Genomic DNA, 27436 nt, shown 5'->3' on the forward strand with positions numbered 1-27436 from the left:
ACATCTGTGTATGTGGGATTTATAGGCAGGAGTAGAAGTGAATGGGCCGAGGTCTGTTTACACACTGTAGTAGGAGTGCTTGTAGTCCAATGCTGCTTTATTGTTAATATATAATTAATTTACTTTGCGGTTGCCTCAGGTATGGTTTTTTCATGCAGGTGACATCAACCGTATCAATATCGAGAACACAGGACGATAACAACTCAAAATGGTAGGGTTGATGTCATAAATTGGGTTTCTCTGTAATGTGTTGTGCAATAAGGCAGGCAAAACATGCACTTTGATTGGCTGAAAGATCCTCAGCAGTTTATAATATACATTATATAACAATATGTGTGCAACAAGACAAGGTTTTTAGCTATAGAATGTGACAATGAGCAGATAAAAAGAAGCATGCTCTTGCATTTTCTCTATAGGTCAATCCATTTAGATGGCTAATTTTGTGGGGCATATGTGTTTGATCTGCATTTCATTGTGCACTGTGCTAAAGCAGTATTTACATTTATGATAGCAAATGCAATTGCCTCTCTTTTAAAAAGCCAAGGATGCTATTAATGAAGCAATATACTTTCCTCTCCTGTTTGCTGAGGGCACTGGTGGAAGATGAAGGTGAAACATACTGCAGGAAGCAATTTTTTTTTTCCTGAGATTCGGTATAAATAGTGCAGATAGATTTGTCTCTATGGCAACAAACTACTCAAAGCAAGGCATTTAAATGAGAATCTGGCACAAATTGATTTAAAGGAGAGTACCACCTCATGTCTATCGTTTATTTTTTTTACTCAAAGTTAGTCTTACAACATTACTGTAGTTTATTGTGTCTAACAAGGATTTTCAAAATGTTTCAGAGATCCTGAGCTAAGGGCTGAACTAAATAAGATTACAGGTCCTCAACTTGCCACGTACGTCACTGCCATTCAAAACTCCCACTGAGAAGAATCTCCAGAACAGGTCTTTATCTAGATCACCCTGCACCTTACTAAGTATAATGAATACACCACACTAGATATCAAAAGAACAAAGTGTTTAAGGCACTGCATTGAATTGTATCTGCTTTTATCTACTGAACAACGACCTCCTCCTTGATACTGCTAAGGGCCTATTATACTGTATGGATAGCACTGAAACAACGTTTATGAACCTCTACATTTTAATCCTATCTTTATCTAAATAATTACACTCTAAACTATTAACCCTTTCTTCATACCACGGTCTCATATTCTTATTAAAACCAACTGACTTACTGTAAAATCAGTATAGAGTATATTGCTGATTTGCAACTAAAAACAGACTTTGCTTCTATGCTCTCTTATTTAACCAGTTGGGAAATTGTAAGAAAACACAAATATGCTTTCAGTACTTTCCAGGTAGCTAGATTATCAGGTTGCTACATTATCACGGGAGGTTGCTACATTATCACGGTAATGTGATTTTTTGTAAAACCAAAAACAGCTGTTGAATGCCCATTTAAATTCTACCTTACTGATGTTTTACACAGGGACCCTTGGGCGGCTTTGCACATCATGACTTGCTAATTAGACATCTCAAGTTAAAGGTTTATTCATTGGAAAATCAAAGCCCAGGCAGGCTTTTAATGAAACCCCAAACAAGGAAGGTCTGCACATTGCTGCATGTATTTTTGTTTGTTTATATCAAAAGTATAACAGTTTATTTCATGGTCTACTTTGTAGGATTAGTTTTAGTGAAGGGTTTTTAAATGGGATACAACAACAAGGGCTTCAAAAGACAGATCATACAATACATTTGTTGAGTGGGTGCATCTCTGGGTGCATCTCCAGGCCCTCTGCAGAGAACTTTTAAGAACTGTTTTGACAGTCTGTTTTTTAAAGCCAGTTTTGATTAATGAAATCAGATTAGCAAATCATAAACCATATTTAAACTGTTTTGGAGAGGTGTATAAACCCACTCTCCTTTTTCAAAGCACTGTTTAATCTATGATAATTTTAGTATTTAAACAGTCCTTTAAAAACATTCCGTAAAACAGTCTTTGTGAGGTTTGTGAATAAGGCCTTCAATCCCAAAGAAAGGACACTTTAGCACATTTTAGTCTGCAAAATTAAGTGATAAATCTTTATATACCATAGCAGTACAAGATTTTATAGCCTATCACCACAAAAGCTGCTGCTAAGCACAACAAATTAAATGTGACTGCTGGTGTAATTAATACATTCTGTAATACCTTTTAACTGCTTTTTGAAATATACAGTAGTTGTCCTGGCTAGCAGCCTAATGGGTGTGGTGAGCACATGGTACATCTTACTTTTGTTGTTTAAATCCTTTGTGTCATGTATCCAGAAACCAGGAGACAGTAGGAAGCTGTTAAAGCAGTAGTGAATCACTTCTGATTTGTCCACTTATTTCAAATTGCGACAGGGTTTATTTATTATCCTGGTGTCTGGGTATTATGTTGCACTACAGTAATGACAGCATCCAGGACTTTAATTAACAATATAAAACATGAGCCATTTACTTGGTATGGTTTCCCAGTATATAATGCCCTGATATCTAACCTCTAGAGGGTGTCTTCTATGAATTTCAATAAGATCTAATAAAGACAGATATCAATCTGTTTCGATTTAGTTTTTTCAATGTACCTGTCTGCCATTTCACAGAACATATTAAATCATTGTAATTTAAATGCATCCCTGCATGTCATGTGCAGGGATTAGAAGTAATGTTTAATAAATAAATACACCAATATCTTTTCTCCTGAACCACATTTATCATTCTATTTGGTATCTGCAGTGTCTGCTTGAGATTCTTTGAGGGAACCTCTAATTACATTCGTTTGGCAAATTAGCTGCCAACATTATATTCATTCCTACATTAGAAAGAAACAGTCTTTATAAATTAAATGCCTCTGTAATTAAAGCTCCTATTTAAACAGTCATTATTGTAATTGTGGCATTTAACTAAAAGGCAGCTTTGGCTGAAATCAAGTCAATGTACAATTCCAAAGGCTTTACAAAGCCCTTCTCTGGTTTGCTTTGGGTCCCATGCATCATTCAGAAAGATAATTAAATCTTTTATTTTAAAGAATCTCTCTTACACTCCAGATGGAGAAACTATAGTAGTTAAAACCCTTAATTGAACACTAGGTATCAAAATTCAGTTATTTTGAAAGATCGAAAAACAATTGAAGCAACTGCAGCACATGAAGACTACCAAGGTGAATTTCACAAAACAGCAGCTGCTACTCCCATAATTTGTGCGTGCTTCTGTGAATAGAAATGTCTATCATGTATGGCCATCAGCTCAGCCAACCTCAAAATTAAGGTAGAAAACCTGACATCTTTCTACTGTCTTTTCCCCCCAGACATACAGCATGTTTGCAGAGTAATAACAACAAAGCCCACATGTTCATATTCAGGACCTGGTTAGAGTGAAACCACATACAGCATTAACTGTGATATGGGCAGGTAATATGTGTTGCAGAAATGTGTCTCACTGCCAACAAATTAATATAATCATGATTTGAATTGTAAATCCAGACAAGATAAGACACACTGGAATCAGCATCTAGCTCAAGTCAGTGTCAATATGGAAATACTGGCAAATTAAAAATTAATGTGCCAACCATAAAAAATAATCATGTTACTGACAAAAATTTCTGAAATGATCTTTGGTGTTAATGTGTCTTTAGATAAACCAGGACTTTTTCATCCATGGTAGCACCATCTTCGTTAAAACTTACTTTTCACTGTCGCAGTTCTAGTGCAGTTGTAAAGGATAGCCAGCTCCCCAAACACCTTGCCTGGTCCCATAGTGCACAGCTTCATGCTTTCTTTGGTTACTTCAACCTTACCATCTGAAAAACAAATAAAACAAATCAACAAACATTAACCTCATCAGTCTGGAATTATTTTTTTATAAAAATTGTCTTGTGCTTAAATGAAAGAATGATGTATAACATGCATTGCTATGTAGCTTTTAATTATTAACCCAACCTTTATTACCCCAACACTCAATCATTAGATATACGACGGTACGATCATTAGATGTAGGATAATATGAAATATTCTGAAGCATTGTTCTAATTGTTAAACTACTTTAAACTCCCACTTGTAAACTATCTTTGCCATAATATCAGCTGAACTCTGTGAGCGATGTATTTCCTTGTGTATTTTTCTATTACTATAACTATGTTCTTAACACCCATAAATGCAGGGTTTATTGAGGACAATCCACTAAATCCATTTTCATCAATCCTGGTAAAGAGGATGATATGGGCTTTTTCGCGCACGGTAATCTGCTGAAGGACTGCAGGATTTAGACAAGGAGCTTTTGAGAGGCTTCTCAAAGAACTGTAGTATACTGTATATTGGGGTCTGTGTACCACGGTTGTGAAAAGCAACATAATTTGAGTCTGGTGCATTTTAGTCTGTAAATATGCAAAATCCCTAGGATTGTGTTATTTTAATTATTTATAAGACAACAATACCTTATAACACCATTAAGATCAACTGATTAGTTGTTACCAAACACCACATGACTTTTAAACATTCACATTACTGTTTCTGCTATTGTTTAATTTATTATTCTGTTTTAAACTACCGCAAGTGTCTTTGTATTTTAACCCACACATCTTTGGTTATTATTAAACTGGGGTACTGGTACCCCAGCAAAATCTTCAGCTTCTTGTCTGAATTTCATAAATTCTATATGTTTGATAATAAAAGTCCGTCTTGATAGCCTGTATTATTAAATTAGAGAAAGCAGCAATAGGGCTGAGAGTGATTTTTATTTAGACAGAAGCTGGCAGCAATTTGTCATTCACAAAGCAAACTGTAAAGACAGTGTTGACGGGGTAATGAAATTCTTTATATTGATTAATAACCCTTGCTATCTGGATAAAAAACATCATAACAATCACAAAATGTACATTAAAAATGAAATCACCATGACCTACATCCACTATATGTAAGTTTGACAGACAGACAGTAAGATGCCTCCCTACTGTATAACCACAGGTTCTAATATACTCAATAACAATTGGATAAACAGATCTCTAGATATAAACCTGTAAAGGGTGAATTGACAAACAGCCGCCTTTATTATGCACGGGATAATCAGCAAATAAAACCCACTGAATAAAAAAATATATATACAGACCACCCACTCGATATATCGCAGGTGTTGGGGTCCAATATAAATCCTCTATATATCGAGGGCCGTGATTAGCGAGAGACCCATAGAAAAACAAATAGGCTAACAAATACTGTACAACCACTCACTTGTTTTACCAGGGGTGTCAGGGTTCAATATAAGTCATCTACGCAACCTGCTTTTTCTCGTTTTTGAAGTCAAATGGTTTCTGATATATGAGGCTTTGAGACTGTGGTTGCGGCAGCTTTACAATGTAACTGACATGAAAGAGAAATGTTATCTTGTACGATGCCCATGATAAAAACGTTACAGAGAGAATCATAGAATACAGCTTTGTGCTGAGCATGAAGTCAATATCTCAAAGCAATAGGTCTTTATTAGTGTTGTAAATCGAACCCTGACATTGACTCTTGATCGATTATCGTGCAAATTCTAACAACGATTCGATCATTTTTTTTCTCCTGTCCAAAGGGGGAAAAAAAACAAGGTTTGAAAACTACATTAACATTATGGCCTATTCACATGGAAATAATTCAATCTTTTTTTATTTTTTTATTTGCTGTTGGTTACAACTGATGAATTACGTGGCCCAGCTTCTGCTAGTGAAAGCAGCTGTCCCTTCTAGTGTGTTGCAGCTGCACAGATGCATTTTACTTTTTGGTGTCATATTTTAATCAAAACTTTACATGACTTTGCATAGCCACTTAGATTTGCATTATCTTCAGTGAATACAACTATATAGTCATTTTTTCCAAAAAGTACATTAGCCTACTATTTCCTGCAACGAAAACTGTCTATTTTGTGTACTTTCACCCTGCACTTACAGTGCCTTGCGAAAGTATTCGGCCCCCTTGAACTTTGCGACCTTTTGCCACATTTCAGGCTTCAAACATAAAGATATGAAACTGTAATTTTTTGTGAAGAATCAACAACAAGTGGGACACAATCATGAAGTGGAACGAAATTTATTGGATATTTCAAACTTTTTTAACAAATAAAAAACTGAAAAATTGGGCGTGCAAAATTATTCAGCCCCTTTACTTTCAGTGCAGCAAACTCTCTCCAGAAGTTCAGTGAGGATCTCTGAATGATCCAATGTTGACCTAAATGACTAATGATGATAAATAGAATCCACCTGTGTGTAATCAAGTCTCCGTATAAATGCACCTGCACTGTGATAGTCTCAGAGGTCCGTTTAAAGCGCAGAGAGCATCATGAAGAACAAGGAACACACCAGGCAGGTCCGAGATACTGTTGTGGAGAAGTTTAAAGCCGGATTTGGATACAAAAAGATTTCCCAAGCTTTAAACATCCCAAGGAGCACTGTGCAAGCGATAATATTGAAATGGAAGGAGTATCAGACCACTGCAAATCTACCAAGACCTGGCCGTCCCTCTAAACTTTCAGCTCATACAAGGAGAAGACTGATCAGAGATGCAGCCAAGAGGCCCATGATCACTCTGGATGAACTGCAGAGATCTACAGCTGAGGTGGGAGACTCTGTCCATAGGACAACAATCAGTCGTATACTGCACAAATCTGGCCTTTATGGAAGAGTGGCAAGAAGAAAGCCATTTCTTAAAGATATCCATAAAAAGTGTCGTTTACAGTTTGCCACAAGCCACCTGGGAGACACACCAAACATGTGGAAGAAGGTGCTCTGGTCAGATGAAACCAAAATCGAACTTTTTGGCAACAATGCAAAACGTTATGTTTGGCGTAAAAGCAACACAGCTCATCACCCTGAACACACCATCCCCACTGTCAAACATGGTGGTGGCAGCATCATGGTTTGGGCCTGCTTTTCTTCAGCAGGGACAGGGAAGATGGTTAAAATTGATGGGAAGATGGATGGAGCCAAATACAGGACCATTCTGGAAGAAAACCTGATGGAGTCTGCAAAAGACCTGAGACTGGGACGGAGATTTGTCTTCCAACAAGACAATGATCCAAAACATAAAGCAAAATCTACAATGGAATGGTTCACAAATAAACATATCCAGGTGTTAGAATGGCCAAGTCAAAGTCCAGACCTGAATCCAATCGAGAATCTGTGGAAAGAACTGAAAACTGCTGTTCACAAATGCTCTCCATCCAACCTCACTGAGCGCGAGCTGTTTTGCAAGGAGGAATGGGCAAAAATTTCAGTCTCTCGATGTGCAAAACTGATAGAGACATACCCCAAGCGACTTACAGCTGTAATCGCAGCAAAAGGTGGCGCTACAAAGTATTAACTTAAGGGGGCTGAATAATTTTGCACGCCCAATTTTTCAGTTTTTTATTTGTTAAAAAAGTTTGAAATATCCAATAAATTCCGTTCCTCTTCATGATTGTGTCCCACTTGTTGTTGATTCTTCACAAAAAATTACAGTTTCATATCTTTATGTTTGAAGCCTGAAATGTGGCAAAAGGTCGCAAAGTTCAAGGGGGCCGAATACTTTCGCAAGGCACTGTACATCCAATTAAGCTATTTGTATCGGTCCAGGTTCCTGATGTGTTTATAAGCTTGTTTCAATTTCAAAAAGAAAACTGGACAGGATATATTGATTGACACTTAACAGCAGCCAATACCCACTCTGGGCTCTCCTCACTGATTGGTAGATATGGGCATCCGGGGCGGGTTTAGTAACCTATGAGATCTCAACTGATATTGTTAAGCGAGTGAACATTTTGCGAGTGTCCAAAATGAATTAAAAAAAATCTACAATCATTACTGCAGCGCATTGTGTACAATAATTTTGCATTCTACTGGTGGCAAACCATTTTTTACAACCTGCAATGTTTCATTGGATCAAATACGTCGAGTTACGAACCAGTGGCATTTAGACTCGGACAGCAATCAAAAACGAAAAAGGGTGCAGATAGGGCATTGCTTCAAAACGAAAAGGTAAAACGTAGTAATGTTAAATATTATTAGTTTGGCTCAAGACAGACGGCTACAGTTGGGACTGATTTAAAAGAAATATGTATAAAATACATTAACAAAGCAAGTTACTTCTGATCTCTGCATCATCATCCTGTATTTGTTCACAGACGCATATTCTCAGTAACTTTTAGAAGCAACAACACAGATTAGGTTCTTGACAGTAAATTAATATATACAAGACAAATTTTTTATTTCATGGAATATTCGATTTCATTAAAATATTATCGATTTCTTATCGTGGGGTTCGACTCGATAAATAATTTGATTATTATTGTTATCGTTACAAGCCTAGTCTTTATCATCCGGAAAGCAAATATCACATGACCACAGTGATGGCCATCTTAGATCAAGTGAAGGGTGCCTTTAGATTTTGCCTGATAAACTACCACAGCACTTAAATTATGAAGTTGCCAGCTAAAGGGTTAGCAGTTGTACAAGTGACGCTGGCAGCCAAGCCTGCAATGGCACATTTGAAAACTCATACAAGCTCCCCCATGGGGATGCTTAAATATGACAGATTTTGCTTTTGCCTACTAGCTATATTTTAGCTCAGATAGCAGAATATGTACATAGGTAAAAAACCAAATAAACAAATTAGAAAAAAATAAATTAAAGATTGACCATGTTCTGCTGCTGGACCGATTACCACTAATCTAACAGCCATGGATGATACTCTTTCCAGTTTAAATTATTCACAGTAAAGTTGCCTTTTGTGAGTTGTGATGTTCCCCTCCCCCGCCCTTCCACACATCGGTCTCATTTCTAAGCAACCATGTAAATGATAAACAGATAGTCCTACAGATCCGCTATAATAAAACAAAAATCAGACTGGCTCTACCTTGAGTGATTCTATTGCAACAAATCCGTGTCTAGAACACTAAAGATTTCCAGGTTCCACAGCATTATACCATCGTGTAATTAAAAATGAAACCACAACTCTGGGCACACTTCCAGATGACATGCTTTAGAGAAATTCTTGTTAATATTCAGTAAACATTAGCAGTAATTCAACATAAATGAATTTCAATGAAAAACCATGCTGAGGAAAACACTGCAAACAACTAAAATGTAAAGTCAATATTGTAAAACCGATGGTATAATTTGACAATACTTTGTTTAACGTGACATATATCAAACACTAAAAGCTGCCGTTAAATGGGACTCAGCAGCCTTGTCCTACATTAACTTTTCAGTTTCAATAGCAGTTGCTGTCAAACAAAGCTTTATTTTGTAATTGATGACTGTTTGATGGCTGCTTGAAGTAGGGGTGCTAGATTCCATTTAATTTAGTAAGCGTTAAAACTTTAAAAATATAATTTAAATGTTTAAACGTCAAAATAAAAACATTTTGAAAAGACGCTGTGTAAGGGGGGTAGTATGTGTCCCCCATCGATGTGCGGTCTCGACAGCAGGAGAAAACCGGAAGACGGCCATCTTGGGGGAAATGCGTTAGCTGCAAGGGCTCTGAGCATTTTAAAATAAATAGCTTTCTATAAATTACCGCATATATGTCTATAAATAGGTCTTTTACAATGGCTTTTCTACTCTCCTTAAATGCAATTGATACCTGGCCGACTAATCTTGTCCGCTAATAATGCGATCCAAGTCATTATTTTATAACTATAACATCTAAAAAAAGCTCTGCAAATGTCTGTGATATTCTTTGAGCGCAGCTATCTTGTTTGTTTATGTCCGTGTTATCTATGTGGTGTCGGGGCTATCTGTATTCATGAGATACGGCCCTTTTTTTTGGCTTCTCTCAGCTCCTATCGGTCTCACTCGGCCATTGAATGGTTTTCTCGGCTTTCTCCGGAGAAAAAACGACTAGACTGGACCGCAAAGGGTTAATATATTATGCATTTGTTTTTACTTTTTTTAATACTGTATCATGTATTATGCATTTCTCTGTATTTAAAGTACTATGGATTTTCTTGTTGTTACTAAAAGCGCTTGTAAAGCACTTTGTGATGGTGATCCACTATGAAAGGCGCTATATAATAAAGATTGATTGATTGATTCAATGAATGAATAATAATAATAATTTACTAACAGCAATAGTTTGTACTTATCTGACTGGCAGCTGTATGAAAAAAAGAAGACCAAAAAAGACATAAAATGGAAGCAATCTTCTATTAAAAAAAAAATGTATTAACATCGCTCGTCTCAGTCCCAGAATAGCCAAAAAAAAGAAAAAAAAAAGATCAACACAGTGTAATGCTTTTTATTTATATTATTTCTTTATTAATAAATAAATAATATAAATAACTGCCATTATTTTGCAGTCAGCCGCTTCTTAATATTTGACCAGCACATTTTTGACAACGTTTAAACAATTAGAGCAATATTCAAAACGTTTGACACTTTACTAATGTTTAAACGTTTAAACTCTAAACGGTTTACACCCCTAGCTTGAAGGTATATTATTGCTTTCCTTTATTTTTTTTTAAAACAGCAAAATTTTGCACCCATGATCCTGTCTCGTCATGATCCTTTGTAAGTATTTTCAGAACCTTCATCTTTATCTAGACATGTATAAGAATATACTACATGTCTAATGCGAATATGTAAGTTTCTATTCGTGGCAACAGTATATAGTACAGCCTGCAATGTCTCGTGTGTCATGGAGTTATTCTAGTTCAGTTCATATAGTAGATTATCAATAATCAAATCAATTACTCAATATGCCCCTCATACCCCACATAATGGAACAGCACCATGAATTATAACTGAACAGCAAAAACACAGTGATATAATTTATTGTCATAGAATTCACACATCTCCCAGGCAAAGTTTAATTCCCTTATCAGAGAGCAGCAGGGGAAACTGGCTTGCAGGTATTGAAGAAGGAAATGAATCCTCCTTATTGGTAGAACAACTGCCACAGCAATTGAGCTGATGCATCTAGGAGAAATGATAACCTGTTATATTAAAGTCTCATTATGGTATTAATATTTTAACAAAAGGCTTTTTGAGCTGCTAAGCAAGGACAGTTGTCTTAGGTAGCTGATTGTTTTCGGATTTGCCTCTCATGGAAATGGCACAGTGAGCATGTTGTGTGTACAACAGATTAATCCAGAGAAGAGTATAATGCTACAATCATCACTCCCAGGCTTTAAACATTCTTATTGCATCTTCAAAACATGTTTTAGCATGCAAAATAAACAGCAGTAGAGACTTCTGCAGCAAAACCCTTTAGTTAGAACATGATTCTTGTTTGTTTGATGGGAGATTTGCAAAGGAACGGAGGCTGGTAATGAGAGCTACATCTGAGTAACACAGGCGCTAATTTAAAAAGAGCTGGAAGGAAGTTAGCCTCTCATACGAGATACATTGTCAATAGATACATCTCTGCTTTGAAAAGCTTGTTAAGTCCTTTCTTTTTTTTTTAAAGAAAAGAATATGAAACACTATTATCTCTATTATATATGATCTAATTTACAATTTTTAAAGAAACAAAACATGTGCTTCTCCACTCCATACAACTTAGACCCCATGAATAACACTATACAATTAATCTGCAGTAAAACATTGACCTTATCAGTAACACAGACATGATGATGTACTACCAAAATAGAGAAACCTAGTTTTATACAAAGGCTGTTACAATAAAACATATATATCTTAACATATTCTCAACAAAAAAAAAACCTTGACATGCCTTTTAGTTTTACAACAAGCAACATGCATCTCCTCTGCAACATCTGTAAATACAGATGTTATCCATATATTGTTGTGTACATGTAAAAATATAGATATGTAAGGTTGCACTGTACCTACAAACAAGTGTCCTACAAAGTTGCATTACAATTAGATAAGTAGTGGATGCAAGTACAGACAGATTGACAAACACCTCCATACAGCCTCAGATTTTGATATTCTCAATATTTTGTATTAAGTATGACCTTGCCACATAACTGTATAAGCAGTTCTTTAGATAAGTACCAGGGCACACACAAACCTCATAATCTTGTAAATATTAGATAGAGCCAATGAACCTAATTTTCCACTGTGGGCAAATGGCCCATGTAATACATCTACCATGGAGGGGGCAATTTGCCTTTAATTTGCAGATAAGGGAGAATACAGGCTAATCAGTGCAAACAGATCAACATTTTGAATGAGGCCTAAAAATGTGGAAGGACAAATCTCCTGCTGTGGATAACGACATTTTTATTACCACATTTAAAACAAATAATACACAGAAATGCCTATCTCCTACATGCCTACATAAAAAAAACTGCATAAGGAATGTCTCTAATCACCTTGTTCCCATTAAGAGTTAGTTCAATGTATTTAGTATACTTCAATAACACTGCTATGATCAAAACCAACAGCCCAATGTGGTATAATGGTGGAGGTTTCATTAACTGCTAGCCTAAAGGTTAGTATTAAGCCCAGTTTATTTCAATTGTGAAATGTCCTTTTATAATTATGATTGACTTTAAATAGCATTGCCCAGTACATGCTGGATAAGACTGAAAAACTGCTATCTACTCTCATTACCCAGAAATGTTTGTGTCGTGGGTACAACCCAAGTAGGTTAGTGAAACTATATCTGATCTGATTTTGCTGCTGATTACCCAGAGGCTGCAATCAGTGAGGAATGGTCACATATCCATCTAGAACAACTCAAACACCATGCAGACTCATTGGATCCTATTCATAAAACATGTTTATCATGTGCTTAACTTTAGGCTTGATTAAGGGTCATTTGCAGGCAAAGAGTCTGTCTAAATGGGCTTTCTTCAATTGCATTAAAAAAACTAAACAAAATACATGAAACATTCTTTCAACTAGAGGTGGCTAAATATGCAAGATACAGTTAACACAATGTACAGTGGATATGTTAATACAAGTATGCAGCTCTAATTGTCACAGCTACCTATGTATGAGACACATCATGTTTGTCCGTGGTGCCCAGAGATGAAAGGCATGACTCTACTTTTCCCTTTTCAAGACAAGGCAAATGAAAATGTTTATTTTCCTTCAGCATACTGTAGCTCTGCTTGACAAGAAAACTGGACTACCCTCTAGGGCTTTGAGATCCCTCTGCATAATGCTTATGTTTTGTTATATACAGCATAGAAATATAATATATATCTTTGTAAATGATCACCAATGGGTATCTGAAATTAACCATCTTAGCAAACTCTGGTTTGATCTAGCATTCACACCACAACCTGTTACTACAGTGCGTGACAGATGTAATTTATCGGTCTGGCTGCTGTGGTGAGCTGCATCAAGCATGCTTACACATAGGACTCCGTGGATTCTCATTTTGTTTAAAAATGGAAAATGTATTATTTTTGGTGATTAAAGAATCAATTAAATCAGTGTTGCCCTCTGTATTTGACACTTACTAAATATTTAATGTAGTTTTGTGTTTATTATATGCTGGCCATAACATTGGGAATATCTTGATGCTAATTATTAGGATAGTAAAATAAATAAACTAATTAAAAAAAAAGACCACAAAATGGTTTGTTTAATGCAACATTCCAGATTCACAGATAAAATACTGAATGATATTGAGCTGCAGCACATTTAACCTGTTAACCTGTTAATAAATGTAGAGCTTATAGGTAAAGGTAGTAGTATTGTCACATTTTATTAATATACTGTGGCCTTTTATACAGTATGCTGTAATAATTATTTTTGTTTTAAATTCTTATTTTTTATTTCTTAGCAGACGCCCTTATCTAGGGCGACTTACAATTGTTACAACATATCACATTATTTTTTACATACAATTACATTATTTTTTTACACATTATTTTGACATACAATTACCCATTTATACAGTTGGGTTTTTACTGGAGCAATCTAGGTAAAGTACCTGCTCAAGGGTACAGCAGCAGTGTCCCCCACCTGGGATTGAACCCACGACCCTCTGGTCAAGAGTCCAGAGCCCTAACCACTACTCCACACTGCTGCCCTCAATAATGTATACCATTATGAAAAGGAAAAAGAAAACCTTCACAAAGAACTAAACAATTGTCATTAAACCGTGGATGAATTGTAGCGCCTCCATGGGAAGCCAGGATGGCACAGAATCAACACGTTCTGGATGAGTGACCATCCTTCAATGGCTTGCACCTCAAATTCCTTTAGGAAAGTTGTGGGTGAAAAGCTGCATCAAAGACTGGTCTACAGAATTGCCTGTTGAATTATTATTTTGGCTTGCCCTTGTTAAATAGCTGGTACAATTTTGAATAAAGAAACACCTGTCAACTGACCACCCTTTATCAGACAAATTATGAAGGCATATTGGTTCTGTTACAGTGAGGCATATATTATTGAAGATGTCATCTACCTAAATACTTGGTCAGTCAGGTGTTTCAATTGTTTTTGACCAACTCTGCAATTGAGAATTTTTAATGTTCCCATTATACAATAGGGATGTCAGTTAAGCCTCCAAATAGCAATCGATTAATTGGGCACACAAAATCGAATCGTTGGAATAAATATCAATGATTGTACCGGCCACATACATTTCCGCTCCATTCCTCTCCCCCCGATGTGATTTTAATACCAATGATGTTATTAGTAAAAGCTTGTCCACAACAATTGAATGCGAGAGGTAATTACTCCTTGGTAGCATCATGAGAAAAGAAAAAGAAAAGATAAAACCATTTGCAACAAGCTTAAAGCAAGTTTAACATACTATAGGGGTGTTACTAAAATATTTATTCCAAACAGATTACAGTACTTTGGAATGTAATCTATATAAACTAGACACAAGTTTATGAAAAACGTCTTTTTTTTTTTTAATTCAGTGCCAGCTACAGTATCACACATTGTATCTTGTTAATACTGTACCACTATCTGTGAAACTCACAATGCGGAAATCCCCACCTAACGTTACTCCAAAATTGCGTTTAACATCACTGATTTTTTTAACATTATTGAATATTGTTAAATATTCATTATATAACAGTTCATTTTGAAACTCCAAAGAAGCGCAAACTATATACAGTCAGTTTTCTTCAATGTGCACAATTTATTTACAGGCTGTTTGCCAGGAATACAAGCCTGTCGTCCTGCTCTGGATTCAAGGCGGCGCGTTTTTTTACATTGAATATACAGAGGGGCGTACTTACAAAGTATGTTTTTGATTCGCTGGTAAGATGGGACCAGCAAATCAGATGCTAGTTGACACAAGCAGGAAAAGAAGAGCACGCCCACTGCTTGTCTGGCAGAAACACTGTAAATAGCACGGCAGGGGGTTCGGTGCATTTTTGTTGATAAACTTAAATAATGTTATTAACTATGCACGTTACAAAAATGTAAGTATTTATATTGATGTATATAATGAGGAATGGAATTGATCTATAAAAATCGATTTTTGATTTTTTATGCATTGTATGCATTAAAACCCATACAGAACCCAAACTTTTTTCTTTGCTATTTATACCGAGTATGTTTCACTCTACTACTCAGAACATGTACGTCACCCTTATCCTTTATTACTAGCAGAGTTTTGTGGTAATTGGTTTTCCTTGTTCCTTTCCTCTTTGCTCCTCTGTGTAGCCTCCTCCCAAAGACTTTCAAGAGAGCTCAGATCAAGGTTCTTTGCAGATCACAAATGGACAAATATTGTATTTCTTTCTTTAATCTCCTTTCACTCCAAGTGCTGGTTTTTGTTACCTAAATATTCTTCTTTTAACAACTGTGATTTCAGCTCCTAGCGCCATAACCTTGTAGTGACCAGTAAATTACCCCAGATATTTTTGAAAGTCATTTAATTTGCACTTAAGTCTCCTGTAGAGTGTCTTGGACAATTTAACCAGCCAATTTGAAAACCGAAAAACAATGGAGGTGATTAGCTGATATACTAAAAAAAAAAACTGGAACCTTTAACCAGACTATTTACTGTTAAGCCAGTACTGTATGAAATTCATTGAATGCAACTTCCCAACATGTATGCATAAAAGGTATTTTGCATTGCACAATAGTTGGGGGTATAAAGTGGTTAAAGAAACATTATTCACTTTTGACAGCATAACTACAGCTACATTATCCCAACAGTTGCAGACATTTTGGGTACAATTTATCTTAATAGCCTATAAGAACACCTTGCTGCAGCAAAACCAACTAAATATGGCGTGTTATCATTCCTTAACTTACCATTTTACTAGTCTCCAATAAGGCTTAAGGTACCGGTACATTTCTGCAAACGTTTGCTACTGTACAACCCTACTGAATACAATGTAATATTGTATTCCTACCTTTAGCCAACATACAGGTAGTGGACAAAAAAAAATGGAAACACCTGGGTAAATGAGGGACACCAAGTATATTGAAAGCTAGGGCTTCCACACAGATGTGGCTCATGCGTTAATTAAGCAAATAACATCCCAGCATGCTTAGGGTCATGTATAAAAATGCTGGACAGGCCTGGTTGCCTATAATTATGGCTAGCATGCGTGACTTTGAAAGAGGGGTGATTGTTGGGGCGCGTTTGGCAGGAGCTTCAGTGACCAAGACAGCTCAACTTGCTGATGTTTCACGAGCAACGGTGTCTAAGGCGATGTCGGCATGGAACTCTGAGGGAAAGACATCATCAGCAAAGGGCAACAGTGGGCAGAAGCGCATACTCCGGGATCGTGATATCCATGCATTAATTCGAAGTGCAAGGCAAAAAAGGCGAGCAACTGCAGATCAATTGACTGCAAATTTCAACCTGGGGCGCGAGCAGCCAAGAACGCCACAGAGCAGGATACCATAGTGGCCCAACGCCCTATTAAGTGACTTTACATTAGTGTTTCCATTTTTTTTGTCCACTACCTATATATATACAACCTATTCTATATGTCACTACCTGCTCTATAATTATCTTTAGCTTTTTTCCTGGAAACATGGAGAAAATATGTTTTGTTTACCTGGATTCCATTTTTAGATCACATAATGGCCTTAGATAGGGGTGAGACGATACACCAAGGTCACGATACACAAGCCACAATACGATACGTATCACGATACACAAGCTACGATACAATACGTATCACGATACACAAGATATGATACGTATCACGATACACAAGCCACGATATGATTCGTATCATGATACACAAGCTACGATACGATTCGTATCACGATACACAAGCTACGATACGATTCGTATTACGATACACAAGCTACGATACGATTCGTATCATGATACACAAGCTACGATACAATTCGTATCACGATACACAAGATATGATACGTATCACGATACACAAGCCACGATACGATTCGTATCATGATACACAAGCTACGATACGATTCGTATCATGATACACAAGCTACGATACGATTCGTATCACGATACACAAGCTACGATACGATTCGTATTACGATACACAAGCTACGATACGATTCGTATCATGATACACAAGCTACGATACGATTCGTAACACGATACACAAGATATGATACGTATCACGATACACAAGCCACGATACGATTCGTATCATGATACACAAGCTACGATACGATTCGTATCATGATACACAAGCTACGATACGATTCGTATCATGATACACAAGCTACGATACGATTCGTATCACGATACACAAGCTACAATACAATTCGTATCATGATACACAAGCTACGATACGATTCGTATCACGATACACAAGCCACGATACGATTCGTTGACGGACTTGAAAATATTTCAGATCTATACACAGATTCAGTTGAAAATCAATTATATGTATTTACCACTAAGTAGTATAGCACTTGTTTGAGTTTAAAGACAAAGCAGTATGTCAGCTAGAGTTTCTGGGATATCAGATTTAACTTAATTAACCAAATCTCCTTACCACATTTCTGAGAGAGGAAAAAAAAACTAAAAAATGTGTTTGATAGCTATTAAAAGTACAAATCAAAGTTTAAGGATCATTCAACCAAATAAAAACATTATTAGGGCACACTGAAAGGTGAACAAATATAAAATAAAACTCTTTCCTCAAATAAAAAAGTTATTATTATTATTTATTATTTATTTCTTAGCAGACGCTCCCTTATCCAGGGAGACTTACAGTCGTAAACAAAAATACAGTTGCGTAAGATACGCATTAAAATTCTTATAGCCTATCTTCACTCACGAATGACAGACTTTCCCTGTATATATATATATATATATATATATATATATATATATATATATATATATATATATATATATATATATACAGTGCCTTGCGAAAGTATTCGGCCCCCTTGAACTTTGCGACCTTTTGCCACATTTCAGGCTTCAAACATAAAGATATGAAACTGTAATTTTTTGTGAAGAATCAACAACAAGTGGGACACAATCATGAAGTGGAACGAAATTTATTGGATATTTCAAACTTTTTTAACAAATAAAAAACTGAAAAATTGGGCGTGCAAAATTATTCAGCCCCCTTAAGTTAATACTTTGTAGCGCCACCTTTTGCTGCGATTACAGCTGTAAGTCGCTTGGGGTATGTCTCTATCAGTTTTGCACATCGAGAGACTGAAATTTTTGCCCATTCCTCCTTGCAAAACAGCTCGAGCTCAGTGAGGTTGGATGGAGAGCATTTGTGAACAGCAGTTTTCAGTTCTTTCCACAGATTCTCGATTGGATTCAGGTCTGGACTTTGACTTGGCCATTCTAACACCTGGATATGTTTATTTGTGAACCATTCCATTGTAGATTTTGCTTTATGTTTTGGGTCATTGTCTTGTTGGAAGACAAATCTCCGTCCCAGTCTCAGGTCTTTTGCAGACTCCATCAGGTTTTCTTCCAGAATGGTCCTGTATTTGGCTCCATCCATCTTCCCATCAATTTCAACCATCTTCCCTGTCCCTGCTGAAGAAAAGCAGGCCCAAACCATGATGCTGCCACCACCGTGTTTGACAGTGGGGATGGTGTGTTCAGGGTGATGAGCTGTGTTGCTTTTATGCCAAACATAACGTTTTGCATTGTTGCCAAAAAGTTCGATTTTGGTTTCATCTGACCAGAGCACCTTCTTCCACATGTTTGGTGTGTCTCCCAGGTGGCTTGTGGCAAACTGTAAACGACACTTTTTATGGATATCTTTAAGAAATGGCTTTCTTCTTGCCACTCTTCCATAAAGGCCAGATTTGTGCAGTATACGACTGATTGTTGTCCTATGGACAGAGTCTCCCACCTCAGCTGTAGATCTCTGCAGTTCATCCAGAGTGATCATGGGCCTCTTGGCTGCATCTCTGATCAGTCTTCTCCTTGTATGAGCTGAAAGTTTAGAGGGACGGCCAGGTCTTGGTAGATTTGCAGTGGTCTGATACTCCTTCCATTTCAATATTATCGCTTGCACAGTGCTCCTTGGGATGTTTAAAGCTTGGGAAATCTTTTTGTATCCAAATCCGGCTTTAAACTTCTCCACAACAGTATCTCGGACCTGCCTGGTGTGTTCCTTGTTCTTCATGATGCTCTCTGCGCTTTAAACGGACCTCTGAGACTATCACAGTGCAGGTGCATTTATACGGAGACTTGATTACACACAGGTGGATTCTATTTATCATCATTAGTCATTCAGGTCAACATTGGATCATTCAGAGATCCTCACTGAACTTCTGGAGAGAGTTTGCTGCACTGAAAGTAAAGGGGCTGAATAATTTTGCACGCCCAATTTTTCAGTTTTTTATTTGTTAAAAAAGTTTGAAATATCTAATAAATTTCGTTCCACTTCATGATTGTGTCCCACTTGTTGTTGATTCTTCACAAAAAATTACAGTTTCATATCTTTATGTTTGAAGCCTGAAATGTGGCAAAAGGTCGCAAAGTTCAAGGGGGCCGAATACTTTCGCAAGGCACTGTATATATTTATTTATCACTTACACCAGATTATAAAGAAACCTTAAAAGGAGAGCAATACATTAAAACTGGTAAAAAGAAAAAGAAAAAACATACAGCTATCTATTTATATGAACTAAAATGCTCTCTCACAAAAGGAGACAAATAAATATATAGCATTTTAATACAAAAACTAGTAACTTTAGTAAAATTAGCCATAGCGGTGAGTTTTTACAGACACTGCTCGCTTCCTGCCTAATTCCACTCTGTCCGCAATAAACAAGGCAGGCTGTCTCCGTCTCCTCTACACTCCCATTGGCCAGAATCACAGCTGTCTCAATACCCATTGGCCAGGCAGTGTTTCAGCAGCCTGTCCTGAAGCATTTAGTATAGTGTCAGTATTCCCTGCTTGCCAGCAATGGAATACAGAAAAAAAACATTCTTTCCTCTACTCCTGCTTAAATTCCGGAAGCGTCTGGCCCTCTCATTGCACAATGGAATATGTCTAGGATCAAGTGGAGTTTACGTTCAAACAATCAAGACCTTTTCTTTCATGATTTACAGTTTAATAAATGTGGCATATTATCATTTCAAGCTCGTATCACGATACATGATACACGAATAAGGTGTATCGTATAGTGTTCTAAAGTATCGCGATGCATCGATACACAATGAATCGTCTCACCCCTAGCCTTAGATATTTTTTAAAACCACGTTGTTTGTCTTTTAGTCATTTTCCTGCGGTTCTTGATTGATCATTCAACCTTTTTATCTAGCTGACCTTAAGTAATTTATCAAGCTCTGTTGTCAGGTTATTGCCACACACTGTGCTCTACCATTTCTGGCAGCAAGTGATTGCATTTTTGACAGCTTTTCAATTGCTTCGATGACTTGTTTACATTTGCAGAGACAACTTCTCTCCTTCGTTGAAAAAAAGAAAAACATCTTCATTCACTTGGATATTACACTGATATTACAATTAAATTGCCATGTGAACCAATGTATATAGTATTTTTTGTTTACCAGAAATAGGTGGTAACTTAATAATAGTGGTGATCAATTACACCCTCATAATCCCCTACAGTAATATGGTGTCATATAATACAGCAGGTACCAGTTCAGTACCGTATCCACTTCAATCTGCTGTTTATCAGCCCTCCATCAACTTACTCTGCTATGTATTTGTCCCCAGATGGCTGCTCCTTTTTAGATGGTCTCTACTCTAGGTGACTGCTCCTTCAGTCACCCTGCACCTTACCCATGAAGCACTCTTCCAAGGGATATATTTGGAAGCTGCCATTGTTCTCGGTTCCCAGATCTCTTTTCATGATACAGTATGTATAAATAAATATAAATTGCAGAGAAACTGAAACCAAATTACACAATGGCCTTATTATCCATTTTGTATGTATTTGTTCTTCAAGTCTCTCATCTATTAGTTCAAAGCTCTCCAGGTAAGCTTTCTCCTTGGACCATTGCTAAAGAAATAGTTCTGCTTTGCAATCTTCACACAGTCCTGCACCGGTACTTCTCAATTATCTTTCTTTTGTGTTTTTGATAATAGCTGCAGCTCTGGGAAAACGAGATATCCAGACTGCTGAGACACAAATAGAAATGCTGATTTTATGTGGGTAATTACAATGCAACCCTGGTTGATTTCTGTGCATGGTGACTGCTGTTAGTGTGTCTCAAGTGGGCCCTCTTGTCAGGAGTTTACACATGGCATACGAAAGCGCTCCTGTAAAACTTCCATGAACAATAAAGATGAGGGCAAACTCCAGAAAAACAAAGAGTTTCTTGAGATGACAGCAACTAACTGTATAATTTCCTTTTGTACAAGAATACATTTCAGACTGGTGGTAAAGGGAATTCAAAAGCAAATTTAAAGACTCCGCAAGTGGACCTCATCTTCTGGGTCATACCCACAGTAGGTACTAGGTACCCCAAACCCTTTATACACCTTAATCCCATGTTGAGTTCAATAATGTATCACTTCTAAGCTATAGAGCAGGGGTTCTCAAACTGTGATGCAACTGTTCCTGGGGAGGCACAGTACCTGTCCCTGTCACCTCTTGTTTCATTAAAGATGCAGCTTTCTGCCGCTGCACAGTACAGACTTTTAGATTACAGCGATTCAGACAATAAGCAGACACCAGAGGCTAATAGGTCACTAGCTCAGCTGAATCTCTGTTTTAACCCCACTGTGCAAGACTTCACAAAGCTATCAATACACTACCGCCAGAAAGGCTAACAGCGTTAGGAACATTCAGAACCTTCTGCAACAATGGAGGAATCATGCAAATTGCTCATGCACAAGAAACAGATATTTATGTCTGGCCTTTTGAAGGGGCAATAATAACTGATCACCCAGAAATGTTTTATGATTTTATGAGGCACATATGTTATTCTAAACTTCATGCTGCTGTTGGAACTTGAATCGAATATTGAAACCCTCTTCTTCTAACAAAAGTCTAATAAAACTCTGATCACACACAGAAATCTCAATGCTTATTAAAAGGTGTAAAATTCAATTAAATATGCCACAACTGTGCTTCTTGTTCCAAAATCTAAACTGGTTGTCCTGGCACAACCAGCAGATTTTACGTGTGGAATAAACTTTAGTTCCTTTACTAACTTGCATACCAACACAGCAGCCTACCTTGTCCCTATATAGAGGGAAATGTGTTGCTACAAGGTTTTAAAAAATAAAAAATAATAATTTAAAAGGTGTCTCACTTAATATGTTACATCGTTACAGCATTACATTTGTATTTGCTGACAAAAAAATACATAGATACTAAAAGATAAGGCCTGGCTGGCAAGGAACATGCTGTAAGACCATTTTAATCTTTCTGTTACTTAGCAACCATTGCTTGTTAAGACAGTTTGAAGCACACTGATTTTTGAACATTTAGTAAAGTCTTGTTTATCCACATTAAAGTGGGTGAAACTATCCAAGTGCTATAATATGTTGTTTTAAATTAATGTTAAGAGGTTACTAAATCAAATGTACTTCTTTAAACTATATATCAGATATTACTGCCCATCAGATACGGTATATTATTAAGAAACTATCAGAAATAATATGTGTCTTCTTCAAGGGTTACTGGAAACTGTAGACCGATATAAAAAGAAAGATATAAAACATTGAAAAAAGTAGCATGCTGCACTTTCAATGACAGTAATATACAAATGGATTTTTCAACATGTACTGCAAATCAACTCTCTTTGATCAGACATGTAGCCATTGTACATCTAACCCTTTTATTTCATACAGGCATTCACTTCATATTCTTCAGGGCAGCCGTGTCTTTCAGTATCTGATTACTCCACAGAACAGCTTGCATGTTTTTAAGCATTCTGGACCTGGGTATTGTAATTTGTATCATAACCTATAGCAATAAACAACTGATTTAAGTGGTCCATTGTACCGGCTAATTTAGTGAATATTTCTGTAAATCAAGTAAACTGTAAACAATGAATTGTAAAAAAGGGAAGGCTATGCAAGCACATGGCAGAGTTTTTCTGGGTGTCATTTTGCCAATATGCAAAATGACAACTTAAATCACACCCTCAAACAGAATGTCTATACACATCTACAGAATGCGATTGACAAATATCTCTTGACCTTAACTTTAAGTTCTGGAAGAATCTCCAGTACATTCCAATAATATTTTGTGCACTTCACCCAAAATGGGGGAGTTATTAAGTTTTAGGACTAGATTCTCAAAGCTATTTTGTCCAAATCATCTGAAAGGAAATAAAAACAATAAGAAACAATGTAAGACTACTTACACTTGCTAAGTTAAAAGTCTTAGTTGTTTATATCTGGTTTCGTAACTTTATTGGTGTGTTTTTCCTTTCTGAATAAAATGTGCTAATGACAACTTGGAGTAATTAGCTTTAAGAATGTATCCCTCGGTTTCCAACTCTCTGTTTTTCCTGTTTTTATTTTCTTCAGTTTAATAGTACATCTGGCTTTTCCATCTAGTTTATTTGAACCACTTCTGATAAGTCCATGAAGGTTTATCTTAAAGCTCCCTCTCTGTTAGCTACTATAACAACATGAGGTCATTGTAAGGAATGGTATTGTCTGCCATTTACTTGATTGCTACAAGACATGGCGCTTCATTTCCGATTTTCCCTAATTACTACATGTTCTATAATAATGCTTTTTAATGGTACATTTTTATTATTATTATTATTATTATTATTATTATTATTATTATTATTATTAATAATAATAATAATAATAATAATAATAATAATAATAATAATAATAATAATAATGTAAACAACTAAACTTTTTTATGTATTATTAGGCAACCAAATAGACTGCAAACAAATACATAAAGATGCAACTTAGATTCCAAGCATTCTTGTTCAACAGTCTCGCCAAGCTCTGTGCATTAAAACTGAACTTAAATAAGTTTATTTCAGCAAACCAGATTTCCCAGTATGAGATGTAAAATCAAGTTATGGAGACTGAAACTATAACCATGCCTTTAAATCCAGCTGACAGGTGAATTTCCAGCAGTGACGGTTTCAATTGAGTGTCATTTTAGGGGCCCTTCACACACTAAAATTCAAACACCACATCTAACCTGAAAAAGAAAAGGGAGAAGATGATGACGATGATGACATGGATTGTGCCTGGGTTATCCCTCAATAGCAATACCAAAAATCTGTACAAACAACTCCCTATACAAGTAAAGGTATGACCATCTTGAATAGTTATATATCTACTTTGTATCTCCCAGATTAAGAAACTGAAACCAAAATGGCTGCTTAACTGGACAATAGATAGTTATTTGTTAAAGTATAAAAGTGCCACAGGAAAAGACTCCATGTACAAAAGCAGCCAGTTGAGGAAATGCCAAAAGAAAGTCTGACTGCCAGAGCAGAACACATTAAACTTCCATTAAAGAAGGTGACAGGGTTCCAGACAAAGTCAGCTTTCATATTTGAGATCTTGCAGGCATTGAAATGGGCTTTGTATGTTAGTTGTATAAGCTAGCTAACAACATGTGCAGTGTTCCCCATTACCTCACATCATGATTGCATGCAACAGTAGAAAGAAAAACAATTAAAACTCCCTCCAGAGGAGCAGTAATTGCACTCTACAGTAGACATCACTAGCAGTATTTAACCATACATTTCAGGACACTGGGTAGACATTCAAAGCACATCAAATCAATACAAAAACATAGACCAGGAATAGAAGTACATTTTCTGGTGAAAAAGAACACAAGCCATCTTCAAAAAAATTACCCTTTCAAATCCAAGCAAATCAACACAAAATCAATTTGTTCAAGTGAGCAAGATCATTTTTTTTTCTATTTGAAACCATGATCTACCTTGTATTATATTACACAACATCACTGTGCAGTTCATTAAAGTACATGACCTCTGTCAGGTTTAGAGTCTTCTCTGTGTCTGATCAACCACTGGTCCTGGAACATTTTTTTGTAATTGATTTTACAATTAACCTGCACTGATGTGAATTACTTTTTTATAATTTGTATTCTGCTGTGAGTAAAAAAAATATATTCCCTTCTCTTTAAAAGTCAATCTTTATAGTAACATCAATATAGGTGACAGGGAGATCAAGCAAACTGCCATAGAACACCTACTTGATTGGATGACAAACTAGACAAGCATCATACTCAGTGTAGGTAAATATTAACATGACCATGTACACCAACTGGACTGTATAAGAGAGTGTCTTTGTACTGTGAACTAAAACTTCGAGTGTAAATAACAGCAGTCTTTGTGAAAGCAGATATTAATGGAAGTGGACTGCTAAGGCAACAAATGTTTTTTGACTTTGTGCAAGACATGTGTGGTAGTGGAACTTGAGTGTAGTTAGAATTACCATAAGAACACACACATGCTTTTAGCATGTCATCGCACGGCTTGATGGTGTATAAATACACATGCTTCCATTTCCTCCCCAGACATCGTGTGAGGTGTGCCTGACATGACTCCTGATGGCTGAGGTAATATGGCCGTTGTCTAACTATTTGAACCTAGTAACCATTTTAACATGTCTAGTTAATCTCTTCTAATGCATGTGTGCTTTGAGACTTGGAATCAATAAATGTACCACTGTTTAAGTTCAATCATGAGTCATTCTCGTCTTAATTATCTGGGTGGGTGAGGATCCCTAATGTCCTTTGTGTTCATCACCTGCAACATTAAGGCACATTTTGACAGGATGTAAGGTGGGTCTTAGCCAAGGACGGTTTACTTGATCTGGGGAACACACATTGTTATGGTACTTAAGGTCTCGGATTAGGCAAGGTCCTATAAATGAGTATGTAAAGATGTCTCTTAGGGTGCAACTGCAAGTGATTGTAAGTTTCTCTGCAAGCTTCCCTTCTCACTATTGATCAGTTTCGCTCTGAACTAAGAACATTCCAAAACAATCATAGACCCACCATACGTGGGTGCCTTCTCTCCTGCTTTTAGGAACTGAAGGGAGAAATTCAGTCACTCTGCAATTTAACTGACTATATTGAAATCAACAAAGTTCGGGGGGGGGGGACAACTCTCGAACACTATAGTTAACACTTCATAAACTACTGTTGCTTACCACCTTACTCCAGGGAAGCTCGATCCCTACTACAATATAATAACAGTGACTGCAGGAGTCAATGCATTCGAGAATCCAAGACAGGATCCAAAACCCACATACAGGAACGTTATCCAAAGCATTGCCAGCTTAACAAAATGCTCACATTATCCTTTAAGCACTTTCAATTCCTGTAAAATGAGGTCGCCAAGACCAGCTAATTAAACCACTTGTATCATCATATCTAGCACATTGTTAATATCTTTTTTCTAATACATTTACATGTAAACGTTTTAATATTCATGAAAATCCCTTTGTCCTTTTCGTTGAAAGCCATGAAATACAATTTCATGTGGAAATTATTTCATGTTGAACAGCTACATACAGTATTTAATTAAAGGGCAAAACTGCAGAATGCTGCAGCGTGGATCTGGGCAGCTGCAATAGGCAGTCATGCTTTAATATTTCTTTGATATGACCGATCTTTTAAAGTAATTACATTTCTGAAGCCTGGAAGATGGCAGCCTCTAAACTACTTCAAAGGTGTTTCTGTGTCAGGCTAATAAAGTGCACAGCTAGCCGACAGCTTTTCAACACCAAGAAACCAATGTATTTTACTGGATATTGATAAAATACTGTGTAAAAGGTTGTTATGAGGGATACTTACCATTAGGTAAGGATCTTTTTAGTTTACTTGGAACAGTTCCAATACTGTTTCAATGATCATGCATGATTACTTAGCTGTCTTGTTTTCAATTATTTGTTCATACTTTGCTATTGATGTTCTGTTTCATGTTTAAGCCATTCAGTTTGCTGTCTTTAAATCACTTTTCATGTTGAGGCTTCATATCCCTCTCCCCTCCTGGGGTGGAACTTAAACACAACCATTTAATTACTGCCTTCAATACCCCAGTTGGGAGACTGTAAGAGTGCATGACAGTAAAATAGAAGCTTACAGAAACCAGAAACATGCTTTTTTTCCTATACTTTCAGCCTTTGTTTTCCTATATTTACTATAGCTATA

General features: G+C 36.6%; 1 protein-coding gene across 2 annotated transcripts in view; it reads right to left on the reverse strand.

Annotated features, from left to right (window-relative positions):
• Positions 1–27436, reverse strand: part of LOC117418513 (cGMP-dependent protein kinase 1-like) — a 141357-nt gene that overhangs the window by 86424 nt on the left and 27497 nt on the right. For both annotated transcript variants that reach the window (XM_034031650.2, XM_034031648.2), the window contains exon 3: positions 3716–3829. In XM_034031650.2, the coding sequence (XP_033887541.1) occupies positions 3716–3829 (114 nt within the window). The remainder of the gene's footprint in view (positions 1–3715; positions 3830–27436) is intronic.

The sequence above is a fragment of the Acipenser ruthenus genome, chromosome 13, assembly GCF_902713425.1.
Source record: "Acipenser ruthenus chromosome 13, fAciRut3.2 maternal haplotype, whole genome shotgun sequence".
Classification (NCBI taxonomy): Eukaryota; Metazoa; Chordata; class Actinopteri; order Acipenseriformes; family Acipenseridae; genus Acipenser; species Acipenser ruthenus.